General features: G+C 37.8%; 1 protein-coding gene across 4 annotated transcripts in view; it reads left to right on the plus strand.

The window, feature by feature from the left end:
* Window positions 1-15,642, plus strand: part of Ptbp2 (polypyrimidine tract binding protein 2) — a 61,787-nt gene that overhangs the window by 268 nt on the left and 45,877 nt on the right. For all 4 annotated transcript variants that reach the window (XM_032897409.1, XM_032897410.1, XM_032897411.1 and 1 more), the window contains exon 2: window positions 1,437-1,467. In XM_032897409.1, coding sequence (XP_032753300.1) covers window positions 1,437-1,467 — 31 coding nt within the window. The remainder of the gene's footprint in view (window positions 1-1,436; window positions 1,468-15,642) is intronic.

Here is a 15,642-nt window from a genome sequence, read left to right on the forward strand (position 1 = left end):
CACACACCCCTCCCCGGGCTTCCCTCAGCCGTTCCGGCTACCGGCGCGAACCGCAGCCGGGGCTGGGAGGCCGGGGAGGCCTCGGGGCTTCTGTGGGGATTCGGTGCGGCCTGACGGCGGGGGATGGGGTGGGAAGCCCGGTGCGGCCCTGCCCCCTCGGGAGCCATGTCGACGCCGCGGGGAGACCCGAACCCTGAGGTGGCGGCGGCGGCACGGGCTCGAGCGGGCCAAGCCGCGGAGGCCTGTGCGGGGCGCGAAGCCCGAGGCCGGCCATCCCCGGCCTCGCCCGAAACACCGCGGCGGGAGCGCCGAGTGGGAGCTGCGGGGAAGGGGAGGGCGCGTGGCGGCGGGAGGGAGGAGGGCACATGTCACACTCCTTTGTTTTCATCAGAGTCTGGGAGCGGGGGCGGGAGGCCATCGAAATGCCTTTACAACAACAAAAAAATTCAAGGCTTGGCCCAAAGGGCCCAGAAATTAAACCGTAAGCAAAACAAAACCCCATGAAAGTGTTTGAGTTCGCATCAGTCACATGGGCAAAGGCCACCAAGCCATGCTAGGCAGAGACAACAGATAATCCTCACAGGGTTGTCTTCCCCCCGCCCCCTACTTTGATTAGTTTCTGGAGAAAAAAAATTAATAAAAACAAAAACCCAAAAGCAAACATGGAACATGGATTACAGTCGTGTTGCATCCTTTGAGAGACTGGGCGTGAAGATAGGATGCTGAGTGAGCTGAGAGCTGTGAGAAAAAAAGAGGACCAATGTCGCGCCCTGTTAACTCCACATCTCTAACGACCCAGTTCAACTCATTGTTCAGAGAAGGGAGCACAGTTCACGGCCCATTGAGGGGAAGGGGCACTAAGAGAGATTGAGTTAACGAGAACATTTATTAAAACGAGTGTCTGAATTTGAAGAGTCTAAAAGTAAAAATCAGTAGGTTATCATTCTAGAGTTAGTTATCTGATGTTTTTAAAGAGAGAATAAAAAGGTAACAGGCTTTAAAAAAGTCATTGCCACAAATTACCTTAATGGCAATATTATTTACCATATGAAATGTAGATTCAGACATGTTTTGAATTTTCCAGACGATTTTCCAATCCCCAGATTCTGTTTAGGTTACCAAAGAACTTGAGCTATGTTGCTGATGTCAGTATACAAGCACTGTGGGAATAACATAGTGTTTCTAGGTTTTCATCTTGCTGTAAAAGGTTCTTAAAAATGATAATAAACTGGCTGAAACATCTCATGTTTCAAAGTTATTTCTATAAAATAATTAGGTAAATAATAGTTTTAAAAAGTACCACTGGGCATTCGAGTATTTGTTTCTAAATGTATTACCAGGGTCTGGAGAATTTATCAAAGGTCATAAAAGTTTTAAAGTTAAGCAGTGATCATTAGAAGACTAAGAGGTTGACATTTTTATTTTTTCCTTTACAGAATTGTCACTGAGGTTGCTGTTGGTGTGAAGGTAGGAGATTGCTTGAAAGTAAAGTGGTATCTAGGAATGTTGGCTGTAGGAGCGTGGTAAGAGTGGGGAAGTTCAGTTGTCCATGACAACACCCACGCATTGAGTATTCCTTTAGTCTGTGAAGTTAGAACCTATAAACAATGGTCCAGTTGGATGGTGTTAATGACTGTGGTATGTTAATTACTTGATAATAAGCTGATTTTTTTAACCTCTTTAGTAGTGTTAACTTTGTTAGTGTAAGACAGTTTGACTCTTTGATTAAAGTGAAATGTGTGTGTTAGGAATGAATCACATTGGAAATAAGGTATCCTGACCTCAAAGAAGAACAAGGTTGCTTTAAGTACTTTCCAGCTTGAGTTGCTGAAGAGCTTTCTTGTGTGGAGTAGGTTTTCACTCGCTTCTTGGGTAGAAAAACTGCTCAGCCTTTACAATTGACTCCATCCCTACCATCTGGTGCTTCCTTGAAGGCATAGACCTTTTAATGTCTTAGTGCATTACAGATACTTGGTTGCAAGCCTTTCTGCCTTGTTAGGACATATTCTTTGTCTTTTAACTATGCCCAAGCCTGAGATAGGATTTTTCCTGTCCCTCAACCTTAATAAGTGTAAATATAAAACCCCACAAATATAAATACCCTTAGAACTGTAAGTGTGCCTGGCTTAATGAGATTGACCTTCAGTGTTTATTGGATCTTAGAAAATTGTGTTCATGATTGTTTAATCCAGCATAGGTTAGGAGGTGTTACTGTGTTTTCTGTTTGATAGTGATCTAGACGCCCATGCTTTAATATTTATTTTTGAGTTCATATCGTGTAGAACATTTAGTTTTATTGACAGTCATATTTTTCAAGTTGAGATAGTTAAGAGCTTTGAAGTCAGGAATAGATCAAGAGTACAAAATGTATTGATATTGCAGTTATTATCCAAATAGATTTCTTTTGTGAATTATATAAAAGAATAAATGATACAAGGTACTTTGTCAAAATGAGTTAACTAATAACTATGTGGTCTATTACTAGAAGATAAGTTACAATAATGAGTTAACTAGTAGCTCTGTGGTCTCTTACTAGAAAATTGTATAAGAATATTCACTACCCATTCTAAAAAGTTGTTTAATATAAGTCTGCAAAGTTAAAATTAATTTTCTATCTTTTTTAAGTTTTTCACATTTTTAAAAATTACTGATTTGTACCTTACCATGCATGTCTTATTTTTTGTACAAATGCATTGTGTTCTGACCTTTTCAAATTTTTATCTGACATAAATTGCCTGTATTTAAAGTCTGCTTTGTCTGTGCACGCACATGTAAGGCCCCTGCTGCAGTTGAGGTAGAACCTGTTACTCTCAGGAACGCCCTCCTGCCCCTCTGCGTCCCCTTTGCCTTCCTTCCCCCAGAAGCAAGGGGCTGCCTCACTATAGATTTACTTGGATTGTTAGAATTGTAAATAAAGGGGCTCAGGGAGGTCCTCTGTTGGCTTACACTCAGCAGAAGTTCAAGCTGTTTACACGTGTGTTGATGTTCTCTTCCCCACTCTTTGCTTAGGATCATCATGCTATAGGTAATTAGAAACCTGTAGTGGGCATTTGTGTTTAGGGGTATTATGAAGTTGCTGTGAGCATTTTTGCATGTTATTTGTGCAGACATATGCTTTTATTTCTCTTGGGGCCCATTGTTAAGAATGGCTGAATCATATGTTAGGCATATGTTTAATTGAGCCTCTTTTCCACAGTGGTTGCACCATCTTGCCACCACCAGGATATGAAAATTTCAGTTCCTCCAGAGACTTCTCAGTGCTTTTTAGTGTTTAGTGGGTGTGAAGTGATAATTTAATTGTGGTTTTAATTTGTATTTCTGTGTGGTATCTGTTACGAGCATTTTCAGTGTGCCTTTTGCCAGCTGTTGTTCTCTTTTGTTTTCTGAGACAGGGTTTCACTGTATAGACCAGGCTAGTCTCAGCTAGAAGCCTGCCTGCCTCTGCTTCCCCAGTGTTGGCATTAAAGGCTTATACCACCATTACTGGTATAGTATAGTCAGGGTTCTTTAGAGGAAGAATTTATAGAATGAATCAGTGCCCACCCCCATACACACACACACACACACACACACACACACACACGTATGTATATACATATATGTGTGTATGTATGTATATATATATGTATATGTATATATGCAACTTTATTACTAGAGTAGCTTATAGGCTGTTGTCCTAGGATTTCTATTACTGTTAAGATACACTGTGATGGAGGCAGCTCTTATAAAAGAAAACCTTTAATTGGGGCTGGCTTAAAGATTCAAAGGGTTAGTCCATTATTGTCACGGCAGGAAGCATGGTGGCATGCAAGGAGACAGCGCTGGAGAAGCCAAGAGTTGTACATCTGGATTGGCAGGCGGCAGAGAGGGAGGGAGGGAGGAAGTGGGGGAGGCAGAGAAACACAGAAAACAGAGACAGAGAGATGCAGACAGAGACGGAGAGACACGGGAGACCTGGCTTGAATATTTGAAATCCTGAAGCCCATCACTAGTGATAACTTTTCCTCCAGCAAGGTACACCCTCCTTTCAAATACTGGCATTCCCTTTGAGTCTTTGAGGCCATTTTCATTCAAATGATCACAGCTGTGGTTCAGTTAGTCTAACAATGGTTGTCTCCTGACCAAAAGTCCAGGAATTCACTGGTAGTTCAGTCTGAGAGACTCCTGTGCCAGCTCTAGTGTGCACACGTCAGAGTCCTTGTGGAGTAGGCTCTGTAGTGAAGGAGTGCCTCCTCAAGACACATGAACTTGCCCTTGAGGATGGAGGCAAGCAGGCCAAAAAGCAAAAGCTGCTTTTCATGGCCTTCATATAGGCTGCCACCGGAAGTTAGGTCTTCTGACTTCAAAGACGGAAATGTAGGGTAGGCCTTCCTACCTCCAATGAATTGGTCAAGACAAATCCTTACAGGTAGGTACATGCAGCAGCTTGGGTTTTGGTTAATTCCATGTTTAGTTAAGTTGCCAACCAAGAATAGCTACCACACCTAGCTTGTTTATTTTGTCCATGTTTCTAAGATACTGTTTTACTTTTGGATTTTGTCAGGCTTCATTCTGGACATGTCCTTTTTAAATCAGTAGCTTGCACAAATTTTCCATTACCTTCTGTTCTCTATACAGTACCTGGGAAGAGCAGCAGCTACACTGGTCAACTCCATTTTAGTTAACTTCTTTTATGAATGGTTTAGTTTGTCCTAATTTAAGCCTTTCCTAATCTAAAGTAAAATGACTTGTTTTCTAAGAGTTTTCATTCCAGTTTAATACATAGGGATTAAAGTTTTTCAGGACCTTTCCATTTTGTTACACACGTGCACACACACCCAAAAACCTAGAAGGAAATAGAAGGAAAGATAGTGAAAGAAATATAGAGAAAGACTACAGTATATGAGAAGCAGAAAGAAGAGAGAAAATGTCCCACAAAGCAGAGGTTGAGTTAACCCTTTTAAAAAGCTGCAGACCATGGATTGAAAATTTTTATGTTAGATGTGGACATCAGTTTTTCTAGCAATGTTTGCTAAAAAGAATGTTTTCACTAGTCTTGTAGCTTTGTCAAAATTAAGTTGCCTTAAAAAACTTGCCTATGTATGATTCTATGTCTATACTCTTTCCTGTGGACCCACTTTATTGTCTAGATATCAAAAGTGTACTGTTTAAAGGATTAGTTACGTACTAACTTTTTTTTTTTTTTTAACATACTAACTCTTGAAATCAAGTTGCCTTGCTCTACCAACTTTGTTTTTTTAAAGTTGTTTAGGCTCTTCTGAGTCACAGAGAGCAAACTGGACTTTTACTGTATTTGGCTTGAATTTGTGAAGCAATTTGAGAAACACTGACAACATAATATTGAAACTTCCTATCAATGACAAAATAAAGTTATTTCTTCATTCTCTTAGATTTTTAAATTTCGGGGCATTGGTCTTTAAGATCTCACTGTAAAGTTTTATATATTTTTGTTTAACATGTTGACTGCGTCCCTCAGTATCCACAGCTTCTGTAGTTAAAGTATCTTTAAGAGTTCAACTTTGATTGTTTGGGGCAAGAGTTTAGAAATATGATGTTTGTATATTGAATTTCTGTACTTTTGCCAAAGTCAGTTTGTAAATCTGATAATGTTTGTTTTAGATTCTAACAAAATTTTCACATTTCCCATTGATGGCCAGCTGTTTGGTTGCCATTTATTTTCTTGTCTGTGACTGATAGTAAGTATTAAGTTGAATGGAAGCAGCAAGAGTTAGCCAGTTTTACCTTGTTCTTCCATTTAGGGTGAGTAGTCTGTCTTCCTTACTCAGGATTTTAAGTTCTACAAACCATCAGTTAAAGAAGGAATGCCATTTTAGAGTGAAGCTCTGTAGGTCTTGGGTTTGTCTTCCCTGTGGGGAAGTTTAAAGCTATGTAGAGAGAGTTGTTTTTGTTTTCTGTCGTTTCCTTCCTTCCTTTTTCTCCAAGACAGTATCTACTGTTCTTTTTCCATTCTGAAGCTTGGTGTAGATGAAGCCTACCTTGACATCTCGGCCTGCCTGCCTTGTGCCACTGCACTCAGTCCTTTGTACTTTTCATGGTTAAGAATCCAAAGTCACTTGAGCACTCTGCTTTCTTACATTGATATTCATCTTTTGATTGTTGATTCATATTAATGTTTTCACTTCAGCTTCATGAAGTTTTCTGTCAACTTTTTTGTCTTCTTCATTGATTCTTTTTTCTTCTGTCTTTGCCTCATGCGAATTTATATTTTTACTTTTAAAAATTATTTAATTTTTTGAGACCTATTCTCACTGTGTAGCTCTGAGTGTCTCAGGACTCATTATGTAGACCAAACTGACCTAGAGCTCACAGCCGTGCTCCTCCCATTACCCCACAAGTGCTAGGATTAAAGGTGCATGCTTTTTCAGCCACATGGTTTACAGTTTTACTTGCTTCTCTGTTGCTGTGATAGTCACCATGACTGAAAAAACATCTTGGGGAAGAAAGGTTTATTTGGCTTACAACTTAGTCTGTCATGGAGGAAAGTCAGAACAGAAGCTAAAGGCAGGAACAGAAGCAGTGACCATACGGGAGTCTTGCTCTGTCAACTTTCTTATACATCATGGGACCACCTTCCCAGAGGTAGCACTGTCTGCAGTGACCTGGGCCCTTACTGTCCTTCATCAACGAGAAAGCCCCAAGCTTTGCTCCTGGGTCAGTCTGATGGAGGCAGTTCCTCAGCTTAAGTTCCTTTGTCCTGGATCTCTTCTCTAGTTCATATCAGATTGACAAAAGCCTTTTCTGATACAGGGTTTAGCTGTTATACATCCCTCGTAGTGGTGCTTCTGTGGCACCTCCAAGTCTCGACCTGCTTTTTTATTGAATATGCTGTCTTATGCTTTTTTGTTTGTGGCTATTTAATACAGAAACTTTTGATGCAGACTTGTAAATATGGCCAGATCTGTAGCTTTTTTTTTTTTTTCTTAACTAAAAATCAAGATCTGTTTAGAACTGGAGTGATGATGAAGTATTACTGTTGTTAAGAGTAGCTTGCCTTTTTTTTTTTTTTTTAACCAATTTGGATTCTGCTCTAAAAATAATACATAAATCCCTAACTCACAATTTGTTGTACTATATGACTATTGAATTTTCATCGTTGGTTTGTTTTAATGAGTAATTAAATAATACTATGCATATCTTTCTTGGTAATAGTTGAATGTAACTTTTTTTTTTTTTTTTTTAGTAAGGAATGTGCTTTTAAAAAGTTGGTTTTGTTGATTTTCCTTTTTGTTTAGATTTTGATTAAAATCTTTTTTAGTGCCAGGGCATGTACTTTGTTCTAGAGTTTTGTTTTTTTTTTTTCTAAAAATTTCAAGTTTTATAACATAGTATCTGTTGAATGCCAGTATATTGAACATAGTCTTCTAAATAGTTTGTTGATTTTTTTTTTACTCCATTCTTAAGTGTACATATTAAATAGTAGATACTCAGTTAATGCATAATGACTGAAAATGTCTTGGGCTATAATATGTTTATAATTCATGAACGATTTAGTAGTAAGTAAAAAGATAAATACTAATTTTATTTTACCACATTCCTATTTGTTGGACAAACAAAGATCCAGTCTTTAGAAGGATCATACCTCCTGGCAGACTCAAGGTTTTAAATGAATGCCTTATAACTATGCTAGGGTTACTTTTGAATGACAGGATCTGATCTGAGTGGGCTCCCCGGAAATAGTGAGCTGTTCTTTCCAGTAGATGGGTTGAGAGACAGGGAAGAGCTCAGAGCAGAGCACATTGAGGCAGTGACAAGTCTGTGGTGACTGGCAGAAATGTCATTTAGCACCAAGTTTAATAGTTTGAGTAGTGTGTCCCCCCCCCCCCTTTTCTATAAGAGTACTGGTCAACAGTTTTTTTCTCTCAGTCTAGCAAACAAAATGAATCAAAATATAACAGAATATTGTTGGTGATAAACATACACTTGTTAAATGCACCTTATTTTAATAGAAAAAAAATCCTGCTACTTAGTAACCTACCGCCCCCCCCCCTCCCCCACCTCACCACCATACACCAAAACTCAGATAGGTCTTTGTGTACAACTACCAGTCAGTTAACTGGAAATGTAGAGAACAGAATCACAACACACTCTAGCAAACAGTTGCAGACTGTGGGCAATTCTGTGAATTCTAGAAATGTGTATTAGCTCTCTGTAGCAAATGAGAGGTGATAATTAAAAAGGGCGGAGAAGAGCCAGGTATGTTGTTGACACCTTTAATCCCAGCACTGGGGCAGGGAGGGCAGAGAAACCCTGTCTCAAAAAGCCAAAAAAGAAGGGGGGGATGGGCAACTTCTGGGTAAGTGATATTGTAAGGGAGGTAATAATCAGCTCATTCAGGGCACCTTATATTAGATTCTGATCCTTTCTGCCACTTAATAAACCCTGTAAAACAATAATGTTCACAGGAAGTTACACATTGTATCCCAGATTTAAATTCTGACAAACTTTTGGTTATCCTAATAGTTTTACAGCTGTTGTTTAAATTTTGGGAGTCCATGGTTTTTAAAGGAAACAACTGAAACATTTACACAGGAAGCAGCATTAGGTAACTGGAACAGATTTGAATGTGGTGAATCTCATATTTTAATTATGTGTTCAAGAGTCCTATGACTAGTAATTGAGTAGTAATAGTTTCTGATATTATCATACTAAAATACAAATTTATAGGAAGAACTCAGATAATGACTTTTTCATTGCTTTAAAAGTGAGAATACTAACTTTATTCTCTAGAGTAGTGGTTCTCAACCTTCCTAATGCCATGACCCTTTAATTTCTCACATTGTTGTGCTCCCCAACCGTAAAATTATGTTTACCGTGATTGTTGGGGGGAGGATGGGGAGGGGAACACCCATAACGAAGGGGAGGGGGGAGGGATTAGGGATGTTTGCCTGAAACCGAAAGGAATAACATTGAAATGTAAATAAGAAATACTCAAGTTAATAAAAATAAAAAAATAAAAAAGAGACCTGCTTCCCAGATTTTTTAAAAAATTATGTTCACTGCTACTTCATAACTGCACTTTTGTTATTATGATGTATATATTTGATGTGCAGGATATTGGATATATGACCTCTTCTGACACAGGGATTAGGAATCACAGGTTGAGAATTACTGCTCTGTGCATTCCATTATTAAGAATGTGTTAGAAGTTTGCCACAGAAATAGACCCATATTTTGTCTACTTTAAATTGATCTAGAACTATTTTACATTTTTCATTGAAATACATCAAAAGTTAAGGATTATATATTGATTACATTGATAGTATCTTTTTATACAATAAAATTTAAAATAACTTAGTATAATGAGTAGTTTTCCTTTTAGGAACAAAGAAAAGCCAACATGTTGACCAGTGTCTCTTAGAGCCCTTTTTATCAGTCTATTCCTATATCCCCTTGTAATTTTTTTGTTAGAGAAACTTGAGTCATTTGTACATTTTCTACACTTCAGTCTTCTGTAGCTTATAGCTTGTTTCATATGTTCCTCGTATTTTCTTTATTAATTATGAACTTATAAATTAGATGACACTGGATCAAACTTGATAATAGGTTTATTTTTTAGCAAGAATATCTTGATATGCTATGTCATTTCTGTTGTATTATTTCAGGAGGCACAGAATGTCTAGTTCACTGTGACATTCATCAGTAGGGTGAGATGTCAGTTTGACATACTCATTATAGAATGCTCCTATCATTGATTTAATAACCAATGATTGTGTAATCTTACTGGTATTATGAAAATAATACATTTTCCTCTTCATAGATTAAAAGTTCTGTAAGAACTTTGCTCATGAATTACTTGTTTACACTGTAGCCACATAAAGATTTTAAAACTGAAGCAGGATAGGTTTTATTCTCTGATAGTTTTATGACTGTACATAATGAGTTGCAGTTGTTCTTATTCCTACTTCCTGCTTTCATTCCTCCCTCTCTCTTGCTGTACCCTCCTTCTCAAGAAGTCCCCTGCCTGGTGGGAGGTTACTTACTGGTGCATGGGAAATTTTCGGTGGCAGCACCACTGGAAAAAAAAGGTCCTCTCTCCCAGCAAACACTGACTGGCAGTGTTTCCTTGGGTCTCATAAGACCTCCTCATCACAGTTCTGATGATGAGCTCCAGTGTAGTTAGTGTTGGGTTCCTTCTTTTTTATTATTATTACCCTTTGGAAATTAAGCATTTTAACATTTATTTTGCAGTCTATTGTAATGACTTTTTAAAACATTACATCTTGCGCAGGTGGAGCTTCAAATACCAGTAATTTTTGATATGTGGTTGAAGTATCTTTGTTTTAAAATGAATCAGCCATACTTTCCAAAAGTCCTTGTGCCCAAAATGTAGAAAGTGCTCCCTAGAAATCACAAGAATGATGTGCCAGGGAGATCCTTGCTTTAAGATTGTGACTGCTTCAGGACCCTTTCAGTGGACAGTTAGCACTTTTTGACAGGAATATCTTAATGAGCTCATTTATTATTTTATTTGTCATTTATACTTAAAGTTACACTGGTTTTGGTTATTTGAGTTTTTAATACTATTTGCTTATTTGATTTCTTTTTCAGATTCATTTTGTGTTTGAGTGTTTTGCTTACATGTATGTTTGTGTATCATGTACATCTTGGAACTAGAGTTCTGGACAGTTGAAAATTGACATGTGGGTCCTGCAAATCAAACCCGAGACATCTCTATAAGAACAAGTGCTCTTAAACACTGGGCCATCTCTCCAGTGATTTTGTTTGTATCTCTTGTCCCTGAAAAGTCTTGCTTGCTAATATTAACCTTGGTATACCACACATAACACTTTAAGAAACACTAGCTTTTAAAAAAGACACTAGTTTTTAAAAACCATATTAATATTGTACTAACATTATTTAATATGATTTTTTATAGTCATGTTTTTTCTTTAGAGCATATTTTATATTTCACTGTAATGATTGAATTTTAAAGTTTATTGAAATTACTTTCTATATTCTACCACCAAAATAATGATAGATTTGTTTTCATTTTTGGAGTCTGTTTTAAAAATTATTTTTAACTGTTTTCTCCATTTGGAAAAATGACCTGAAACAAGCTTCATTCAAAGAAACTTAGATAACCCTCTGCTTTGTATTCTCTGTATGTGTATTTTCATTAACTGATTGGTTTATCCAACTCATTCATTATATTCAAATAGAAATTTGTTCATTTTCCTTTCTACAGGAGGTAGAAAGTGTAATGCATAATGTCTTATATCTTGGCATTTTACTAAGTGATACCTCCTGGACAACATTGCATGGCTGTAATAAGAAAACATGCCTTCTGTGGACTTGCACTGTTTTTACTCTTGCCAGAATGAAAATAACTAGTATTTCTTTAGAATAGGTCCTAAATATGAAATTGTTGGATCGATGTGTAATACAAATACAGTTTTACTAGATTTTCCTAAGTGTTTTGTGTGGGGGTGGTTTTGCTATCCAGAAATAAGAATGCCAGTGTCTCCTAGTACGGAGAGAGTTTGTAGTGTGCGCCTGTAGCCCCAAGTGTGTGGTAGGGAGGAGCAGGCTGTCTAGGGCTTGCTAGCTGGCTGTTAAATCAGGTGAGCTCTGGGTCCCACCAAGAGACCCTGTTTCAGGAAAAGAAAAAGTTGGAAATGTTGCTAGTCTAGTGGGTGAGAAAGTGTCCAAATACAGAATTAATTTGGATTTGTTTTACTATGAGGAAGATTAAACAGATTTTCAGCTTATGATTTATACTTCCTATGCCAAGATCTTCCAAGTTTTTAAGTCTGTGTTTGAAGTTTAGATATCTTTTTTGATTCAGTTACTTAGAATTTATTTCAAAATTTTATCTGGTTAAATCAGATGAACTTGATTGTATTTTTATTTTTCACTTCGCTTTTCATGAAAAGCATCTTACTGTTTTTGGATAAACATGAGATGTATTATAGAGTTTATATTCCAATGGATTTCATGGACATCTAAATTGAATGGATAAATCAATATTAGGATGATTTCGAAGGAATAAAACAGATTTTTCAGTCTACTGTTTTGATCTGTTTTTCTTGAGTCTGCCAGGGCTGTTTGGCCAGAAAGAGTACGGTTCATGCTTTCTTCCATTGTATATCTTGTGTATATATTATCTTTAAAAAACAAATCTTAAGCCTGGATTGACGACTTAGCAGAATGCTTGCTACTGTTCCAGAGGACCCAGGTTTGGTTCCCATGATTCATATCAGGCACCTTATAGTCACCTGTAATGTAACTTCAACTTCAGGGGATATTTGCTGGCTAGCTTTAAGACACAAGCTAGAGTCATATTAAATGAGGGGACCTCAATTGAGAAAATGCCACCATTAGATCAAGCTGTAGGGCATTTTCTTAATTAGTGATTGATGGGAGAGAGTTGAGCCCATTGTGGGCAGTACTGTCCCTGTCCCTGGACTGGTGGTCCTGGCTTCTGTAAGAAAGCAGGCTGAGCAAGCCAGGATGAGTAAGCAAAAACGCAGCCCTCGCCATGGCCTGCATATCAACTCCTGACTCTTAAGTTGTCCTCTGTTTGAGGAAGTATTAACACTTTTTCTATAATCAGTGAGTACCTGTACACATGTGCCATAAACTCATGCTGACACATACACATAAAACAGTAAAAATGAATCTTTAAACAAGTCTTGCTTGATAAGTAGGAGAGATGACCAGAACATGAGCCAAATTTGATGTAGCATCAAGTTGTATCTGTTGCTTGTGAAATAATTTTGTGATAGCTTTTAAAATATTTACTTATGGGTGCACTGTGCTGTGTATTGTACATGCAGGTGTCAGTGGACAACTCCTGAGAATATTTTCCCTTTCACCTTGAGGCAGTGTGTCTCTTCTTTCTATTGAACTTCAGCCTGGCTGTCCTGGGAGTCTCAGGGCAGTTCCTCTTTCCACTCCCCATCTTTCTGTAGCCATCCTGGGCTTGCACGGGTTCATCAAGATTGCGCCCTTTTACCTGCTGATCCCTATTCCTGGCCTTGTGTGATACCTTAATCTATAATATTGATTGTAGCTTGTTCTGGATTTTTTTTTTTTTTTTTGATCATTTGGTGTAGATGTTATTTCACAGAAGTGGCTTATTCGGGGTGATTAAAATGCTTTGTTCTTATTCATTGTTTTCTCCCTGGAACCTTTAGTTAAATTTATTTGTGCTAACATTAGCAATCCTTTATCTACCACTTAAAACTGTGAATATTACATATATGTTTATGGCTATATGCTTCTTACCTACCTGGGCATTTTAGTACAGGTGTGTCTTCAAGATTTTTTTCTTTCAAATCTAATTTTATCATGTAAATGCAAAAGATAATACATTTGTTCTTCCATGCTCATTGGTTTACATGTTCTGCATCCAGGTAACCATATATTGAAAATACTGCTTCCACATTGGTTGGATATGTGAAGACTTTTTCTTGGAAGCAATGTAGTTAGTAAACCTGTTGTTTATGTACAATTTATATTGCATTATGTTTTGTAAGTAACCTAGAGACTTAATATATGTTGGAAGATGTATATAGGTTATAAGCAATTATGTCACATTATACGCAAGGTATGAGAGCATTCACTCATTTTATGTCCTTGAGGAACCCAAAACTTAATTTCTTTCAGATACTTGGGTGTATGTATGTTCTCATGTGTAGGCACATAGGTACAGATGTAATACATTTTATGAAGATAGTTACCCATAATTTGTCATTTTGGGGATGGGGAAGGGTCTTACATTGTAGTCTAAGCTGGCTTTGATCTCATGTAGGCAATCCGTCTTTATAAGTCTCCCAAGTGCTGGAATTACCCATGTGAGCCAGTACACCTGACTGTGAGTGTGACTTCTGTTTGGATTCAGTGAAGATTTCAGTAATTAGCCAAATTATATGTGCAGTTGCATAATACTGTAGAGAGCTCTTCTGTGAAAATGCTCAAATTATCTCATTTGGTGGATATTTGGGATAAGGTTTTTAAAGTTTAACAGTGCTGGTATATGTATGACCAGTTTTTGAGAATGTACATGGATCCTTGAGTGTGTTAAGTTTTACCAAGCAGCAGTGGGTTGTTTCCCATGGTTTCATTCTGATTTATGTCTCAGATTAGTACAGAAGTGTTACATTGCAAATTCTTTTTTTTTTTTTTTTAAAGTATAGAATAGAGTTTATTTAGGGCATAGGGAGGGGAGTTGAGAGGGTAGTAGAGACAGAGAAAGGCAGAGGGAATAGAGGAGTAGAGGCCAGCCATGAGCATGTGAAGAGAGAGGGGGCAGGGGAATGGGGAGAAAGAGGGGGGAGAAGGACAAGAGGACAGAGCAAGAACAAGAAGGCATGAGAGCTATGTTCAAGCTCTTACTGACACTTTTATTTAGTTTCTTAATTTTTGTTAGTCTGGTGTGCTGTGGGTTTTTTGTTGTTGTTTACTTATTTTTGTTTTGTTCCTGGTTATTGTTTTCCCCTGATTCATGGAGTGTACATTGTTTTTGCCATCTGTCTACCATCTATCTATCCACCCTCCTAACTATCTGGTTTTTAAAGGTAAGATCTTTCTTTGTAGCCCAGATTTCCTGGAACTCTCCATAGACCAGGCTGGCCTTGAACTTCGATATCTTCCTGCCTCTGCCTGCCTCTGCCTCCTGAGTGCTGGAATCAAAGGTGTGCACCACCACCCCTGGGTTGGTTTTTATTTTAAATGTGGAGCTTCACGTTAACCTTTACACTTTCAACATCAGATACATTTCATGAACTCTGAGCACTAGGAAGAAATAAAATGCACGGCAGAATTAGAATTAGAAAAATAATTAGCTTTATATTCATCTCCTTTTATAACTCAACGTTCATTGCCTGAATTTAGTTATTCCTTATCCTCTTATAGTCTTTCTTGTTCTCTTTGTAACCTGTTACTTTACCCACATGTACATGTGTTTACCTTACGTGTGTATTCTTGGCTACATTTCACATGAGAGAGAGCATGCAGGTTTTTGTCCTTCTGAGATTGTGTGGTCTTGCTTAATACTATACATTCTAAGTCCATCTATTTTCCTGCAACATTTTTAGTTTTATTTTTCTTTAGGACTTAGTATCCCCCCCACCCCGCACTGTGCGTTTTATACACACATGTATATCATCATTTCATTATCCATTCTTATGTTGATGGGCACCTAGGTTAATTTCTGTTCTTCCTTACAGTAAACAAGGCAGCAGTAAACATGGGGTGCAGGTCTCTATAGAAGGGTATGGCATTCTCTGGAGACACACACACACACATACCCCACACACACCCCAAGGAGTGAAATAGTTGAGCCATACACACCCCAGTCACTACCATCAGTGAATGGGGTCTTTTCACACCCTCTTCAGCATTTAATATGAGATTTGTTAATTATAGCCATTCTTACTGGGGTGAGGCAGTGTTTCAAAGTAGTTTAAATTTGTGTTTCCTTGATACTAGGTTACTGAATGCTTTTACATAGTTATTGGTCATTTTTATTTATTTTTGAACACCATTCATTCTTTGCTATTTTTGATTTCCTTAGCATGTAATTTCTGCAATTCCTTGTAAATTCAGATACAACCCCTTTTCTGAAGCATAGTTGGTAAATATTTTCTCCCATTTTGCTGGCTGTTAATTCTGCCAATT

This window comes from Rattus rattus, chromosome 3 (genome assembly GCF_011064425.1).
Source record: "Rattus rattus isolate New Zealand chromosome 3, Rrattus_CSIRO_v1, whole genome shotgun sequence".
NCBI classification, from domain to species: domain Eukaryota; kingdom Metazoa; phylum Chordata; class Mammalia; order Rodentia; family Muridae; genus Rattus; species Rattus rattus.